We start from the raw sequence: 18,193 nt of genomic DNA, 5'->3' as shown, positions 1-18,193 counted from the left end.
AATAACTACCACAACAAGAGGACATAGTCCTAAATTAAAGGGGCAAAGGTTTAAAAATAATATCAGGAAGAATTACTTTACGGAGAGGGTAGTAGATGCATGAAACAGCCTTCCAGCTGAAGTGGTAGGGGTTAACACAGTAAAGGAGTTTAAGCATGCGTGGGATAGGCATAAGGATATCCTAACTATAAGATAAGGCCAGGGACTAATGAAAGTATTTAAAAAATTGGGCAGACTAGATGGGCTGATATGGTTCTTATCTGCCGTCACATTCTATGTTTCTAAGTAAATTAATTTGTAAACATATCCCTCAGCATTAGGTAATTAAGTAAACCGGTACACAAGGTCTGAAAATTCTGCTCACAAGCTTACAATATTATATTTCAATCTAGTGTTAATGATAAATTTCTAGAGCATTATATTTCAAATGCAGTAAAACGTTCTGCTTTAAATGTAAACCAATATAAAAGTCACCACTACTTGATTTATTTCATTAGCTGTTATATCATCTTAAACGAGGGGAAAATTACATATCTCAATTATTTATGTATGTGTAAAAGTTTTTAAGAAAAAATTTTTTTTTTCTCAAACATGGCCAGTTTTATTTATAATTTAATTATCCGCTTGTTTATAATCAAATCTGCTAAATGCAATTTCACATGACTTCATAAATCTGGAATTGTTGAGTTATATTTAACAACTGTTTATAATAGAATTCCAAACCATTTTATATTGGTTTTAGAAAGTGCTGTATTTCAGTACATACACGATTTAAACTTTCTATATAATCAGTATTTTAACATTAACCTGTGAAACATATCATATAATGTCTCCTGTATTTTTAGATGAAGAAGAAAAGGAAGATGAAAATACTTTTGATCTCATTGAAATCAGTAATATAAACAAGAAGACAATAGGAGCCAAAATGTTTCGAGGACATGAACCAGGTTCCCCCGCATATAGATTTCTTCGTTTTGATCACATACCTCCAGTTAATGATGAAAAGATGAGGCAGATAAATGAACTTATGCAGCAAAATGAAGGCTTTATATTAACAGCCAAATTTAGACAAGATAAACACAACAGAGGGACTATAATTGCTATGGAAGGTCCAGGCATCTCCAATAGACTATTTGAACTTGTTTCAAATGGACGAGCCAATACTCTGGACCTGATTTATTGGGTAGATGGAACACAGAATGTTATATCCTTAGAAGATGTGGACCTGGCAGACTCCCAGTGGAAAAATATTACAGTTCAGGTGACAGCTGAAAGCTTCAACCTCTATGTTAGCTGTGATCTCATTGACAGCTTTCGTCTGGAGGATCCATTCTTCGAGCATATAAAGGCTGAGAAGATGTATATAGTTAAGGGGTCAATCCGAGAAAACCACTTTAGGGTAAGCAAACTTTTTTTTTTAATTTTTTTTTAATTTTTAAGAACAATTACAATTTGCAAATAGGATATTATTTATATATGCCTTAAAGATGATAAATATATAGATAGATAGATAGATAGATAGATAGACAGACTGGTGAGATTGCTCAGTGGGCTAATGCATCATTAGCCAGTAGAATTTGTATATAAAATGAGTAAAATTAAATTGGTAATAGTATTATCCATTGTCTGTTGGGTAAAAGTAGCAACCCCATGATGTACATGGAAACCAGAGTAATCTGAATGTACTTTTTCTGGTTAAATACTTTGACAGACAGACAGGGTTTGATCTAGAGTAATTCTTGTTGATCTTACAAGTTTCCAGTATTCTCTGCCCGTGTATATAGGACCAATAAAAAAAGTAGATGCAGCTTTTTTTTTTTTTTTTTAAAGATTGCACCAATTGCATAATCAATATCACTCAAAAAACTTGGCTAACACCATGGTGTTGCATGGGGATTTTTTTTATGCCAATAGATCATCCATCCAACTCTCTTGTGCAAAATGCCCCGGGCCTAGTTACTCCTGGGGGGCCCAAGGCAGCTGGCCCGTGGGTTCCACAGCCCTGATCTATTTATTTCCCCTCTATCCCAATGGCCCCCCTGGTTCAGCCACTAAGAAGGCCCACTGGGTGGCCAATGCCCCTAGGGCCACCCTGTGGGCTTGTTTTAGCAGGCTTTTCGGCAGCTGGCTGGGAGGAAGTGACAGCTGCAAGTCACTTCCTCCCACAGAGAGAGAAGCAGCGCAGGAGGGAGGAGCAGGCAGTGAGGAGAGGGGGCTCCTCACATCAGCCTCAGACACCACACTGGACCTCAGGGAACCCACCCTCCAGAAAAATGTAGGAAACTTGAGGGTGGGCTTAAAACAATGTAAATTGTACATGTGTGTCAGTATGTCTCTGTGTGTGTCTATGCGTATGTCTGTATGTCGTTCAGTGTGTGTATCAGTGTATCTGTGTGTGTCAGTCAGGATGTCTGTGTGTGTCTATGTGTGTGTCAGTAGGTCTGTCAGTGTGTGTGTCAGTATGTCTATCAGTGTACATATCTGTGTGTGTCAGTATGCCTGTCTGTGTGTGTATCAGTATGTCTATCAGTGTACATATCAGTGTGTGTCAGTATGACTGTCAGTATGTCTGTCAATGTATGTGTATGTGTCTATGTCTGTGTGTGTGTCAGTCAGTATGTCTGTGTGTGTCAGTATGCCTGTCAGTGTGCGGGTCAGTATACCAGTGTGTGTGTGTGTGTGTCAGTAAATCTATCAATGTGTTTGTCAGTATGTCTGTGTGTGTGTGTGTGTGTCAGTATGTTTGCCTGTGTGTGTGTGTGTCAGTATGTCTATCAGTGTATGTATCTGTGTGTCAGTATGTCGGTCAGTATATGTAACTGTGTGTGTATTTATATGTGTGTCAGTATGTATGTCAGTATCTGTGTGTCAGTATGTCTAACAGTATATGTGTATGTGTATCTGTATATGTGTCAGTGTGTACCTGTGTGTCTGAGCATCTGCATGTGTCTTAAGGTGTGCATCTGTTTGTCTGTATGTGTATCAGTGTGTCTGTATCTGTATCTGTGTCAGTCTGTGTGTCTGTATCTGCATGTGTCTCAGTGTGTGTATAGGTGTCTTTATAGCTGCATGTGTTTTAGTGTGTGTAGGTGTATCTCTATGTGTGTGCTTTATAGTGTGTGTGTAGTAGTGTACGTGTATATGTGCATATATATCAGCATTTAACACCAACACTGCATACAAACTTCAACACTACATACAAACACACTCCTGCAGCGAAACATCAACACTACATCCGGGACGTATCTTCCACGAGGCAAACAAGGCATCTGCAAAAAAAGCCACCCTCCAAACGCCCAGGCAGATCCCTTGTTTGCCTCGTGTCCTGGGGGGGCTCAAGAGCCGGCTGGCTGGCCACTTTTGAGCCCCCCCGGGGCGGGCAGCGAGGGAGCATGCTCACATGTGCTCTTCCTGCTCAGCTCCCTCCGCTCCGCATAATGAAGCCGCGAGCCAGAATATGACGTCACATTTCGGCTCCCGGCATCACTAAGTAGTGCAACCGCCCCACTGGACCACAGGTTAGTTAGTAATCCATTTATATGTGGAGGAGGCTGGGTGGATTTAAAATAAAATTAAAAAAAATAATTTGTGAGTGTTGGGAGAAATGTGTATGTGTGTGTCTGTGGGTGAATGTGTGTGTGTGTGTGTCTGTGAGTGAATGTGTGTGTGTGTATGAGTGAATGTGTGTGTGTGTGTGTGTGTCTGTCTGTAAGTGTGTGTGTCTATGTGAGTGTGTCTGTGAGTGAATGTGTGTATGTGTCGGTCAGTGAGTGTGTGCGTCGGTCAGTGAGTGTGTTCGTCTGTCAGTGAGTGAGTCTGACAGTGTGTGTCCAAGTAATAGTGTGTGTCTTTCTATCAGCATGTCAAATCAGTGAGTGTGTGTATGTCATTGTTTGTCAGTGTATATGAGAGTGCGTGTCTGTCAATGAGTGTATGCGTCTGTCAGTGAGTGTGCGTCTGTCAGTGAATGTGTGTCTGTCAGTCAAAGTGCGGCCTTGACAGTAAGGGGCGGGGAAAATTTAAATGGGGGGTGGGGGGGTGCCCGAGCACAAATCCTAAATACACCACTGCACTACATACAAACACATACAAACACACCTCTGTATTAAACATCAAAAGTATATATAAACATACCACTACATTCAAAAACCAACAGTACACATAAATGCATGCTTGAATTCAAACTCCAACACAACATACAAACACACCCCATTCATGCAAGAATAATCCATACAAAAACATGCTTACATTCAAACACACAAACAGCTCAGTGCTACATACAACCATGCAAGCATGGGAAAATGGTAGAGCCCCAGCTGTCAATGCTATATTGGAGTTGCACTACAGATTGGGATCTGCCTTTTGTACAACCTTGAGATTTGTGGGCCCAAATATTTCTTGCACCAGGACTCTTTCTACTTTAGTTCCGCCACTGCATTGGGGTGGATGGCATGATTGCATGCCAGGGAGTGGCACGGGAGCGGGGGGCAGAGTCCAGGGGGCCAACGCAAATGCTTGCACAGGGTCCAATCAGTATTAAAGATGGCCCTGCCTTCCATCCAATGAAAATTCACAGCAGGTATTACAAGGTTTGCTAAACTAGATTCCACCATAGATATGAGTCCTGGATCTCCTCTTTATGCAGCACATGCTTTATTAAAGGGACACTATAGTCACAGCATGTAGTTGTTCTGGTGAGTATAGTCAGTTCCAGACAGGCTTTTTGCATTAAAACTGTCTTTTTCAGAGAAACGGCAGTGTTTACATTGCCCCCTAATGACATCTTCATTGGCCACTCCTCAGTTGGCCACTGGAGGTGCTCTCCACGCTCTGCATTAGAGACACTGAACTTTCCTCATATAGATGCTTTAAATCAATGCATCTCTATGAGGAAGTGCTGATTGCCCAAGCCGGCGTTTGGCCCTTCCCCGTCCCGCCTCCTTGTCGATCTTAGCCTATCTAATTCTTTTCCTATGCAAAAACATTGGATTTGCTAAAAGCATCAATTCTAATGATGTCAGCCAAGGAGGTGGGTCAAGGGCGGGGCCAGCACTGGCAGACCTGCACGGCGCTGGAAATAAGGTGGGTTTTATTAACTTTTTAGGGGGCTAAGGGAGAAGGGGGGTAATCCACCTAAATGGTGGTTTTAACACTATAGGGTCAGGAATACATGTTAGTATTCCTCACCCTATAGTGTTCCTTTAAAGGGACACTATAGTCACCCAGATCACTTCAGCTCAATGAAGTGGTCTGGGTGCCAGGCCCCTCAGGTTTTAACCCTTCACATATAAACATAGCAGTTTCAGAGAAACTGCTATGTTTACATAGCAGGGTTAATCCAACCTCTAGTGGCTGTCTTCCTGACAGCCGCAAGAGGTGCATCTGCAACGCTGGAAGCGAAATTCGCATTGAGAAATGCTTTTCTATGGACTGTTTGAATGCGTGCGTGGCATGTGCCGCACATGCGCATTCCGATCCACTCAGGAGCTGGCGTCGGCGGGGGTGGAGAGGTCACCAGCGCCGAGGGAGCCTGGCGTTGGATTAAGGTAAACCGCTGAAGAAGTTTTAACCCCTTCAGCGCCACGAGAGGGGGACCCTGAGGGTGGGGGCACCCTTAGGGGACTATAGTGTCAGGGAAACGGGCTTGTTTTCCTGACACTATTGTGATCCTTTAATGTTTAATGTCATCCTTTCAATTATGGTAATAATCAATGAGAAATTAACAAAAAAATAAATAAATTTGGTGCTTATATGATATATGTAGTTGTTTTGTATTCAGTGATTGATGCATAGAGAACATTCATTTTTTTAAATTTGCATTCTTTTTTCCAGAATGACATAGTTACTTTTCGGTGCAAGGTCATCATGATAATCTGCTTTTAATTATTTCTTGTAGGGATTGATTCAAAATGTTCATTTCATTTTTGACACAACAATTGAAGATGTTCTGAAGAAAAAAGGGTGTCAGCTAAGCCACACAGGTACACATGTTCACTTGCATACCAAGCAGTCATGTCTTCCGTTATCCGATACCAGCAATTTACCTGTCTAATGCTTTTTCTCCTTTGACTGATCTGTGACCTCTTTACTTTTCATGTAGCAATTGTTAAATAGCTACCTCCAGGGAATGTAGCACATCATTACCATGTTAATTTAACTTGTATTTTTATTATTTGTCAGAATCTACTACTCCTTTCAAATATGATTGATTAGATGAATGATCTGTATAAGAATGATGAGTTTATAACTCATAATTGTTATACGGATCACTCATCTAATTTAGAGTGTTGTCATTATTATGGAAAAATTGTTTTTATATGTTAAATTCCATTAAACAGTAACCTAAATATAGAAGTTACATATGATCATCAATTATTCCTGTTTAGAATAGTCTGTGAAATGTTGTCTAATTTGTATTGTTGCATGCCATTGAAAACAAGCTGCATCAGCAACATCTATACCAAAATAAATACTTCTTGCAAGCACTCATTTCTCATGAGTAGAACTGCTGCTGAATGTTGAACTACATATCCCATAAATCTCTGCTTAAAAAAATAAAACGATGTTCATTTGAAGAATTTTGGAAATGCCAATGCAAAGATGTGGTATTTATTTTATAGCTTCTTCATTTTATAAATGATCTTTTTTGTTATATGTTCAGAATGCCACCAGTGTATTAGCTAAAAAAAAAATCAGAGGAAATCCCCCTTTTGTCACTTTAAAAAAAAAAAGTTTTATTCATATAAAACATTCACGTGGACTATGGTATTTTCTTTTGGAAAAAAATGTTACTCAAAATCTAACAGAGATACAAAATGTTGACTGAGAGAGAAGTATATAGGTTACTTTAGGAAGCGTCACACGTAACCAACATTACTTATACTGATGTTTGCTGGGATATATATGTATTTAAAAAAGGAAATTACAGAAGCCTGAATACCAGAGAAATATACTTACTTTCCAGCTGGCTAGATCATATATTTAAATGTATAATGTGCCATTGCAGGGGTAAGTGTAGATTTAACACAGGGTAAGAGATTGTGGAGACTACATTCCCTAAAGGGGCGTTGCAGTTTTAGGGGACCTTGTTAGCAGGTCAAGGAGCAATCCTCCCTTTGCTATTCGCATTGTCTGTGCTCAACCAAATGTGAATATTTTAATTCTAGCTGTAACATAATCAGGTTTAAAATCATTATGCTAGTGACAGATAGAGGGTGAAATATATAGATAGTCAGTCTTGTCTATACAGGTTAGAGATACAACATTTCAATCCCTCTTCTTTGAAGGCATGTAATTACAATTGGAACAATGGAACCATTCAACTTAATATCATTGACCACTATCCAAAACCTTAAAATGTTATTTATTTATTTTTTTAAAGGTGTATGTTCTGCATTCACATCCATAAACATAGCTGTAGTTTTCAATTCACAAAGCTCTTGTTAAGAAGTTGAACAGCATGAAAATTAATTAACATAGTGTGTGCTTCAGATATAATACAAGTTGTGAGTAAATAAATGTCATGAAGAAATATATTGTGTATAGTAGTATAGATTATATTGGGAAGTGAGTAGTACCTGCCTTTACACTTGTTTTAAAGTGTATTTGTTACCAACACTCTAGTCAAATGTCATTGTTAAAGTAAATACATTATTAAAATAAAGAGGGGGGACCTGATGGCATAGAAATAAAGACACAGATGATCAAAGAAAACCCATTTGGCTAGCACATGTACAGATAAAATGTATCCCTTATAAAGGGACAGTAGAATTTTCATGACCGGTACACTTTAACAATTTATAAACTACTCCTTGATTTCAACTAACTGAAATATACATGATTTAATTTAGAATGGAAATATTCATCAGTATCCAGAGTGATCTGTGTGACAAGTAGGCGCTTGAAAAGTAATAAAAGGTATATAATTCATGCAGCTGCTACAACACTTATAAGTGGATCTCTCTAATCCACCAGTTGATACAAAGTAATACAAAAGCTGGGAGTTTAAGAGAAGGTTAGTGAAAAACAAACCACCTAACATAAAATCCCTACAGTGGAGCGCTGGAAAATACTTACCCTAGTCTAAGGGGTATCACACAATTCAGAGTAGAGGTCGAAGTATGAAGAGAAATAAAGGGGGAAGGGGAGAGAAAATAATCCAATGGTGGAGTATATCAAGTCTATTATATTAGTAATAAAAAATGTATAGGGATCAACTCACAAGTGGAGAGCCAAAAGAGGGACTGGGTCAAATCATATTCACTTTGTTGTACAACAGGGGACACCTTCCCTCTTTAACTTCTTCCTTCAATTCTTGTTAAGGAATATGTGGAGACAAAGATATCTATCTGGTGCAGTATGTTCAGGGCCGGCCTTAGGCATTTAGATGCCCTGTGCGAAAAATCTTCGCAGCACCCCCCCTCCGTCATATGATGTAATGTTTGTGTTGTCTGTGTATGTGATAGTAGGTGTGATGACTGTGTGTGATATGCATGCTATGTGTTGGCTGTGTGTGATATTTGTAATGGGTGTATTAACAGTGTGTGATATGCGTGTATTGGTTGTATGTGACACACACACACAGAGTCAGACGGCCATACACACACAGGAAGACATCCACACACACAGAGGCAGACAGTCACGCACACACAAGCAGATAGTCATACACACACACAGACAGACAGTCATACACACACAAACAGACACACACAGGCAGACAGTCACACACACACACAGACTCACACAGGCAGAAAGTCACACACTCATACACACACAGGCAGACAGTCATACACACAGACACACACAGGCAGACAGTCATACACACAGAGGCAGACAGTCATACACATAGACACACACACATTCATACACACAGAGGCAGACAGTCATACACATAGACACACAACAAGGCAGACAGTCATACACACACACACACACACACACACAGAGGCAGACAGTCATACACACACACACAGACACACACACAGGCAGACAGTCACACACACACAGACACACACAGGCAGACAGTCATACACACAGGCAGACAGTCATACACACAGAGGCAGACAGTCATACACACAGACACACACACAGTCATACACACAGACACACACACAGAGGCAGACAGTCATACACACAGACACACAAACAGTCATACAGTAATACACACAGACACACACACAGAGGCAGAGAAAAATACACACAGACACACACACAGGCATAGAGTCACACTCACACTGACAATCACACAGTTACCTGTGGAGTTCATTGTGGATGCAGTGCAGCTCCTGGAGACTGTTTGGTGGGGAAGCAGGGACTCTTTCCTGCTTCCCCTGCAGCAGTTTTCCGGCGCTTTTAGCTCCGCCCCCATCACACGGTAAGCTCCAGCTGTGCGGCCGCACGGCGCCCCCTGCTCCATGGCGCCCTGTGCGGCCGCACAGCTCGCACACCCCTAAGGCCGGCCCTGAGTATGTTCAAAATAAATCTGGACAAATATAAAATACAGACACCAGGTGGTATACTGCTCACCTTATCTAGAGCCAATATGATGTACCTGGTTCTGGTTTGGATGGCTTGTTACCCACTCAGGGGGGTACACCTTCTTTGGAGGTAAGTGTAGAAAGCAGCAAATTCTGGACTAAAAGAAGATCCAGCTGATCAATTTATTCAAAATTAAAAAGTAATAACACAAGGTAAATTACAAAACAATAAAATCACTGTCCTATCTTCTGGGATTATCCTCGAGACGTGTTTCGCCCCTTTCTCTGGCTTTTTCAATCGAAGTTAATCTTCTCATCATTACCTCCTTTCTTTTAAACCCGGGCTACCTTCCTGATTCATCCTTTCCTGTCCTCTTAGTCCAATTCAATCCGTCGGATTTGTAGGTGTTTTCTCACAGCTGATCATAACTACCGCATCGGTTTCTGGAAATGACGACACGCCTATCCGTCACTTCCAGTGTGCCATATCCCTTACTGGCATTCACTTTTAATTTTGCCAGTCTTCGTTGTTCATACATGAGGGTATTTATACCCATAAGTCCATAAGAGTTCATATGTACATAGAAATGATAACAGAGAGAAAAAAAATATATTAAGAAATCAGTTCTGTATTCTAGATCATAAGGAATTGTCATACATTAAATAAATTAGTGAACAGAGGTATATATTACCCTCTTAAAATGTAAAGTGCCATACTTCTTTATAGTCTCAGGTATTGTAAAAAGACCTACATTGAGGTATATTTCTTACTAATAGATTAGGTAAGTTGCAATGGAAAGATTGCTAGAAAAAGATAAAATATCAAACTTGATCTCTTGAATAAAATTAATAACTAAAAAACACACAAAAAAAATAAAAAATTATGTGACAATAAAATGATAAAATGTAAAATATATTAAAAAATAATGATAAAAAGTGATTAATAATATATTTATAAAAAAAATGGCATAACTCAAAATCACTATTTAATCCGAAGGGGGGAAGAGAATTGAGATTAAAAATCCATCTCATTTCTGTTTTCCCCATTACAGTAATGAGGTCCTCTCCTCTCCAGTTAGTTGCAACTTTCTGTATCCCTAAGAATGTGAGTTGAGTTGGATCCATCCTATGTTTAATCTTAAAATGGTACGAGAGACTGTGTTTCTCAAATCCTAATTGTCCAAAAAATTCTTAATAAATATTGGCCAATATTAACAAAAGACTCATTATTAACCCCTTAAGGACACATGACATGTGTGACATGTTATGATTCCCTTTTATTCCAGAAGTTTGGTCCTTAATGGGTTAAACTCCATACTCCCTGAGAAACTAAAGATAATGTATAGGGGAGAACCAAATTTAAAGAGCAAGTTAGTCCACAGCCATCTACAGAAAAAAACAGTCCCTAAAAATCTGTTTAATGAAGAAGGCGGATCTATGGCTGTGGCAACTGCGGAGCATGCACCCATACGAAAAACAAAGAGACATTTTAGGGATTTATACATCCTAAAAATGAGAGAGAAAAATTTCCAATCAAACAGTTAAATAATTACTTGTCACTCAAAAAAAGTAATTTATATAATAATTTGTACGTGCGGATTGTTATATGTAGGAAGGACCACACGGGCGTTACATGTAAGAATCCAGGAACATGTCAGAAATATCAAATTAGGATTTGAGAAACAGAGTCTCTCGTACCATTTTAAGATTAAACATAGGATGGATCCAACTCAACTCACATTCTTAGGGATGTCAGAAAGTTGCAACTAACTGGAGGAGAGGACCTCATTACTGTAATGGGGAAAACAGAAATGAGATGGATTTTTAATCTCAACTCTCATCTCCCCTTCGGATTAAATAGTGATTTTGAGTAATGCCATTTTTTTTTATAAATATATTATTAATCACTTTTTATCATTATTTTTTAATATATTTTACATTTTATCATTTTATTGTCACAGAAAATGATATACTCCACCATTGGATGTTTTTCTCTCCCCTCCCCCCTTTTTTCTTTGCATACTTCGACCTCTACTCTGAATTGTGTGATACCCCTAAGACTAGGGGTAAGTATTTTCCAGCGCTCCACTTTAGGGATTTTATGTTTGGTGTTTGTGTTTCACTAACCTTCTCTTAAATATTCATCAGTATCTGGCACAATTGAAGTTAAAATATAATATTTACCCATTTAGAATAAAACAATAACCTCTTATAACTATAACAATAAAAACAATGTTCATAGAAACGTGTATTTAATAGTATAGGCCTTTTACAAATAAGCTCTATACAATGTTTGGATCCTGTGGTTGGCAAAAACAGAAGTTTGTTTTTAATAATGTATGTCATATAAAAAATATTTGGTCTTTAAAGGAACGTCTTGAACTTGTTCTCATTGAATCCCAAGGGTTTTATCAATAAACATGTAAGAAGCAAAATCCATATGTTAGGCTCTTGGAGCACATAAGACTACAGGGATATGTAATCTGTTGTTATCATTACACACTAGAGTGAATTATGATGCATAAGCTTTTTAGGATTTTTACAGGAGCAGACGAAATGTGTTTCTAAGAAGCATAATTCAGGCTTGACTATGACTATGGCAATGGTATATTACACAGGTCTGCAATAAATATTAATTTGGAAACCATGGGTCAAGTCTTAAAAAAATAAGTTTGGAAACTCATCTTTCCCAAATTCACTCAAAATATAAAAAAAAGGTTGTTGTTGTTTATAGTGTTATTGTGAATGTCTGTGTTATGTCAGAATGTTAGAATGTAGGAGTGATCATTGTGCCAGCAAATATGAAGGCATATGTATATATCAGTGTACTGCAACTATGTGAGAATGCATGGAATGCAGGGTGATGTTTTTATGGGTTACACATGTGTGCAAATATGAGAGTGTACTTGTGATGTTACTCACTGTGGCACTGTTCCACTTTCTCAAACGTAGTATACATTTCATCCATATTTCAATGTCATTGACTGAATAAGCATCTCATCTGATCTCCATATTAATGTCAAAGGCATAATGAATTTAAATTTTTTTTTTAAGTGTGTTTTTGTTGTTTAGTGTCAGGTGATATCTCCAGTCAATTAATGAAAATGGGACGTTCCACTTCTCCATTAGCAAATTTGCTAGCAAGGGTCAAGCCACAGATGTATTTCTAGCCAACCAGTTTTAATTAAATAGCACAAAACAGTTTGATCAAGAACTAGGGGGATGATGTCTGCAGCCTTATAACACATCAGCATTTAGTGGGTATGTTGCTTAAACAGCCACTTTAAAAATCTCCCCCCTCTTCCTCTACTTACCCTACCCTTCTTCTTCATTAATAAATTATAATTATTAGTGTTCTTACACTCCCCTCCATCTTAAACACCTTCCCTATTGATCGTAATTCCTTCTTATTCAGCTATTAGTGGCACCTGGAGGCACAATCTTTCCTACCGGGCTTTCACTTTCAAGAACAGTCTGAGCAGGGCATTGTAAGGGGTGTCAATATCACAATATGATGTTTGTCATTGCTGCACTGCTGCTCATTATTTATTTCTCCAACAAAAGTCATGAAGGAATCAACAATGGAATACTCCAACTCCAACATTCCCTTCTAAAAGTGAGCCTACCATAGGCAGTGAACAGGCAGCAAAAAAATTTAGATTTTAAAATGTAGATCAGGAACACTTTCACAATTGGAGAGAATTCCAAAAAGCTTACATTTTCTGTCAAATAAAGGATAGTTGGCATACATGCCCTTTGTTGACCTCCCAATGTATACTGGTTTGAATCCCCTTTAAGTTGATGTTGGATTTTTGCTTTTAATTGAGAGACTTTAAAGCCTTTGAAAAATTGCAGATCAATTTTCAAAATATAAAATAATACATTTATATGTAACCCCAATAGGATTTCACTGGCAGTAGCACCCCACATCCTGAAATAGAGATTACCACCATAGTAGTGCTAGATGCTGAAGTTTTATGTTTAACATACTGTAGTCCAGCCGAGCATAATAGAGATGGACCACATTTGGGAGTTGAGTCTAGAAATAAATAGTAATGGTATCTGCAAGTTGAGGTTAATGGATTACTCCAAGCATCATAACCACAATAGCCCGCTGTAGTGATTATGATGGTAGTAGTACCCAAGCTTTGCTCCCTGGTTTTGGGGATACTGCTTTCAGTAAATGAATGAGCATCTGTGCACAGAAATATGCACAGAATTGACATTAACCAGCCAAGAACCCTTGTTTCTTGGCTAGCTAATGATACAGCAGTGATACTTACAGCAGAAAATGGGTAAAACTCCATATGTGCAGCATTTCCGAGGAGTAACCACTTATAGCTGTGATCAAGGAACGAATGGAGTTTCTGAAATGCTTGCAATCTACTTGGCATTGTTCTTCAAAGACTTGCTAAAATTGGGCAAATCAAATTTTGCTGTTAACTGTAAGTTACCACTTATACATTAGCTAGCCATATCCCACAGGCATACTATTTTGTTTTATTTTACATTCATATTTTCCAAGTGGGTTTATCACAAAATATAGTCTCCACTACAATGTATATTCAAGATTCACAACCACTTTTTCCCCTCTATAAATCTGCTATATGTTTTGTTTTATATATGCATCGGATATTCCTAAAAGTCCTGGAAAGGTCACTCTGCTTAGTTTTCTGTTTTCTGTTTTTTTTTCACCTGGTTAAACTAGATCACCAAGCACCAGTGTTACTAATCTTAAAATAACCTGCACTCAAGTTACCATAATCTACAGTTAAATTTAGCGATTGTTTTAATTAACTTTTGTACGAATGAAGGACACATATGGCCCTAATAACTGCATTGTTTTGGTCGATGACAAGTCACTGCCTGTGCTTCAGAAGATCATTAAAGAACATACAGATAGAATAAAATCAAACAAGGCTCATTTATATAAAGGCATAAACCATTTATTTTATATGTGATTTCTGAGCATAACAGCAGGATTCTATGACGAGTTCAGTTTAAGTTCATCAGTGCCTACATTGGTTTCATGCTGAACTTTAATAGCCCAGGCCAAAACCATTGTTTTGACAGATTTTGTAGTAATTGATGCCTGTCACCCAAATGATTCTACAAAATCAAGACACATAAATATTTTTATTCTATTACTATGGTAACCCAGTGATTTGGAAAATTCTTACAACCACTACTGACAATGAAATCTCTTGTCTTTCAAAGTCCTGGTCTATGCTAAGATTACTTTTGCTCTGTGTATCCAATTTTTGTATTATGTCATAGGAATTGGTATGAATATTTAAAATGTTCTAAACTGCTGTGCTCATTTAATGGGTACACCCCGATAAATATATTATTTCATTACAAAACATTTTCAATTTGTGAGGTTAGTTGTCATAGAGATAATATTACAGAGACAGAACAAATCCAAAATATACAAAAATGTAAACAAAACAAGAAAAAAATATATATATAGTGTTTTACAATTGGTAATTTTTTTTCTCATTTATCGTTTTTATTGAGCAAAGTTTTACATCACATAACACGATAAGTAATTCACAGTACATTACTATACATCTGCGCATACAGTACTTAGAGATGTTTTCGGGTCATCTATTGTGCATGTCCAGAACGCAATGCATTGTTAGGTGGCAGTAAATGTGATGCGTATCATATTGACATTGCTTAACAGAATTTTCTAACTGGGAAAGGGATGGGGTACAGAAGAGAAAGGGATGGGGAAAGGGGGGGTGCCCTGGGTTCATTTCAATTACCACTAACATTAGCGGCACATCAGCCTGGCGTTTCTGTCTCTAAACCTTTATTTACCATGTCTACCGTTTGCCTTTACTTGTCTTCCCAACTTTATAGCCAACATTCCCATTCCCGGGTATATTTGTCTAAGCAGCCTCTCATCTTACTAGCCATCTTCTCATATGCACTAATTGTGTTCATTTTGGCGATAATAGTTTCTATTTGGGGAGCCTGCTTGCTCTTCCAGTTGCCTGCCAGAGCTACCTTGGCCACCGTCAAGATATTTAGAATTACTTTTTTGTGGGGGTGTGTGTCCATATTTGGTATAACGTGCAATAGGTATTTATCTGGTTGTAGGGGGATGCTTGTGTTAGTCCTGTGTGAAATCAGGGATTGGACCTGTGTCCAGAAGTTGTTTAAAAGGGGGCATAACCAAAATATGTGGAGCAAGGTACCAGTGTCCGACTCACACCTCCAGCATAGGTTCACAGCACCTGCGTACATAGTCGCCAGTCTTTGTGGCACTAAATACCACCTCATAGTTATCTTGCTGTATGCCTCCCACAGCGAAAGACTGTTCGATGCCTGTTTAGTTTGCAGCATAGCAGACTGCCACTCTTCTGGGGAGATTTGGCTACCTAGGTCTTTTTCCCATTTAGTCATGTAAGGTAATTTTTCTGGTGCGTTACCTGCTATGATTGCATTATAACATACGGAAAGCGGTTTCGCTAGCTTGTTTAGGGATAGGTGGTTCGGCTGGAGTGTTGGTGAGTATTTGCTAGTGGCTGTTTGCTTGTTACGGGTAAGCATGATATTCTTAATTCTTAAGTACATAAAAAGGTCTTTAGAGTCTAAGCCTAGCTCGTTTTGTAAGTCAGCAAAGTGTTTTATTTCATCGCCAGACATTAAGTCCTCTACCAGTACCGCTCCTTTGCTTAGCCATTTACCTATCTGTAGGCCCGGGGAACAGGCTGTTAGTGCTGTGATTGGTGCTTTCCTAAAGAGTTTCGTCGGGTCTAGCATCATCGGGCTCCAGGCTTTCCACGCCTTGAGCATGGTTACCGAGCAGCGTATGTGCGGGCCTGTAGATGTTTGGGGTACGGCATTTGTCCACAGATAATGGGCAGTGTCGTGCGTGTCAAGGCATGCATTCTCCAATGACAGCCAAAGTGGGTTATGTGAGGGGTTGTGGTTTCGGAGAAGTCTTATTCCCTGCGCTAAGAAGGATGCTTTGTAGTATGCATTGATGTCAGGCATACCTAGTCCGCCCCTAGCGTAAGGGAGTCCCAGGTACCCTTTAGCTACTCTTGGGGGCTTTCTTTTCCAAATGTGTGCGTTTACTGTACTTTGGAATAGTTTAATCAGTGAGTTCGGAAGTGATATGGGCAAGGTCCTAAAAAGATATAGAATGTGTGGCAGTGTCATCATTTTGACAAGATTGATACGGCCTAGCCAGGATGTATTTAAGCCTTCCCATTTTTCAAGGGTGTTCTTAATTTTGTTTATTGTGGGATAGTGATTCTCTTTGGTCACAGTCTGGAGGGTTTTGGTCAGTTTGACACCTAGGTATTGTAGGGAGTTTGTGCGCCAGTCAAAGGGATTTTGCGGTTTTACGTTCCCCAACACAGTTTTCGACAGGTTAATTGGCAAGGCCTGCGTTTTAGTGACATTGTTCTTGTAATATGAGACTTTCCCATAACCTGCCAACGTTTCCATGAGTGAAGGCAAGGAGGACTCTGGTTTTGTGATAAACAACAGTATATCATCGGCAAACAGAGCTAGTTTTTTGGTGCCCCCTGGTGTACTCAGCCCTTGTATGGCAGGGTCTTGTTTCACTATCCTAATCAGAGGTTCTAAGCATAAAATGAAGATTAGGGGGGAGAGAGGGCAGCCCTGTCTGGTGCCGTTACGTATGGCCAGCCTCTCAGAGATAAATCCTGTGCTAAACACCTTAGCCGAAGGATTTTGATACAGCGCCATTATGCTAGACCTGAATGCCGGAGGAAACCCCATTTTGGTTAAAGTAAGTAGCATATATCCCCAGTGCAGTCGGTCGAAAGCCTTCTCGGCATCAAGTGCTAGTAAAATACCTGCCTGGTGTGAGGTGCTTGCCCAGTCTATCAAGTTCAGGAAATGTCTAGTATTGTCGCCGACTTGTCGGCCTTGAACAAATCCTGCCTGCTCCTCTGAAACGAGAACTGGGAGGATTGGTTTGAGTCTAGAGGCAATGAGTTTGGCATACAGTTTAGTGTCAGCATTCAGTAGTGAGATTGGGCGCAAGTTGGCGCATTGTGTGGGGGGTTTATTGGGTTTGGGTAGTGTCACTATATGTGCTTCTAACATTTCTGGCGGCATGATTCCTGTTGATTTTATGTGGTTAAACATTTTGGTGAGGGGTGTGATTACCTGTTTGGCTAGTTTGATATAGTAATAATTTGACATCCCATCCGGTCCTGGGGCCTTGTGTTTAGGCAGGGACTTAATTGCTAACTCCACTTCATCCTCCGTGAAGGGGCTCTCCAGTTGTTCGCAATGTGTTTGTGTCAGGCTATCTAGGGGAGCTTTGTCTAGGAAATGGCCTATCTCGTCCTCTGTCGGTTGGTGTGTGGCTGAGTCCTTGTCTAGTTGGTAGAGTGATGCATAGTATTTTGCTAGTTCGTTCACTATGTCCTGAGGGTTATAGAGTTTGTCTCCTGTAGCAGAGGTTATGTACGGGATTTTGGATTGTAGTTTGGTTTGTTTCACTTTATTGGCCAATAGTTTCCCAGCTTTGTTACCCGAGATGTAGTACGATTGTTTTAAAGACCTCAAGTGCTTCTCTGTGGTTGCGAGATGGAGGCTGTGGAGTGTTGCGCGGCATGTCATCAGCTGTGTGTGCGTTGCTAGCGTGGGTTTTGTTTTATTAGCGTGTTCTGCTTTGGCCAATTTTTGCTCAGCGTTATGCAGAGCCGTGTTGTGGGATCGTTTTG

General features: G+C 39.4%; 1 protein-coding gene across 1 annotated transcript in view; it reads left to right on the top strand.

Annotated features, from left to right (window-relative positions):
* Window positions 1–18,193, top strand: part of THBS2 (thrombospondin 2) — a 105,407-nt gene that overhangs the window by 41,795 nt on the left and 45,419 nt on the right. The window contains exons 3-4 of the mRNA XM_063443191.1: window positions 846–1,399; window positions 5,897–5,981. Of these exons, the coding sequence (XP_063299261.1) occupies window positions 846–1,399; window positions 5,897–5,981 (639 nt within the window). The remainder of the gene's footprint in view (window positions 1–845; window positions 1,400–5,896; window positions 5,982–18,193) is intronic.

This window comes from Pelobates fuscus, chromosome 2 (genome assembly GCF_036172605.1).
Source record: "Pelobates fuscus isolate aPelFus1 chromosome 2, aPelFus1.pri, whole genome shotgun sequence".
Lineage (NCBI taxonomy): Eukaryota > Metazoa > Chordata > Amphibia > Anura > Pelobatidae > Pelobates > Pelobates fuscus.
The sequence above is the reverse complement of the archived record's forward strand: the minus strand, read 5'-3'. Positions and strand labels throughout refer to the sequence as shown.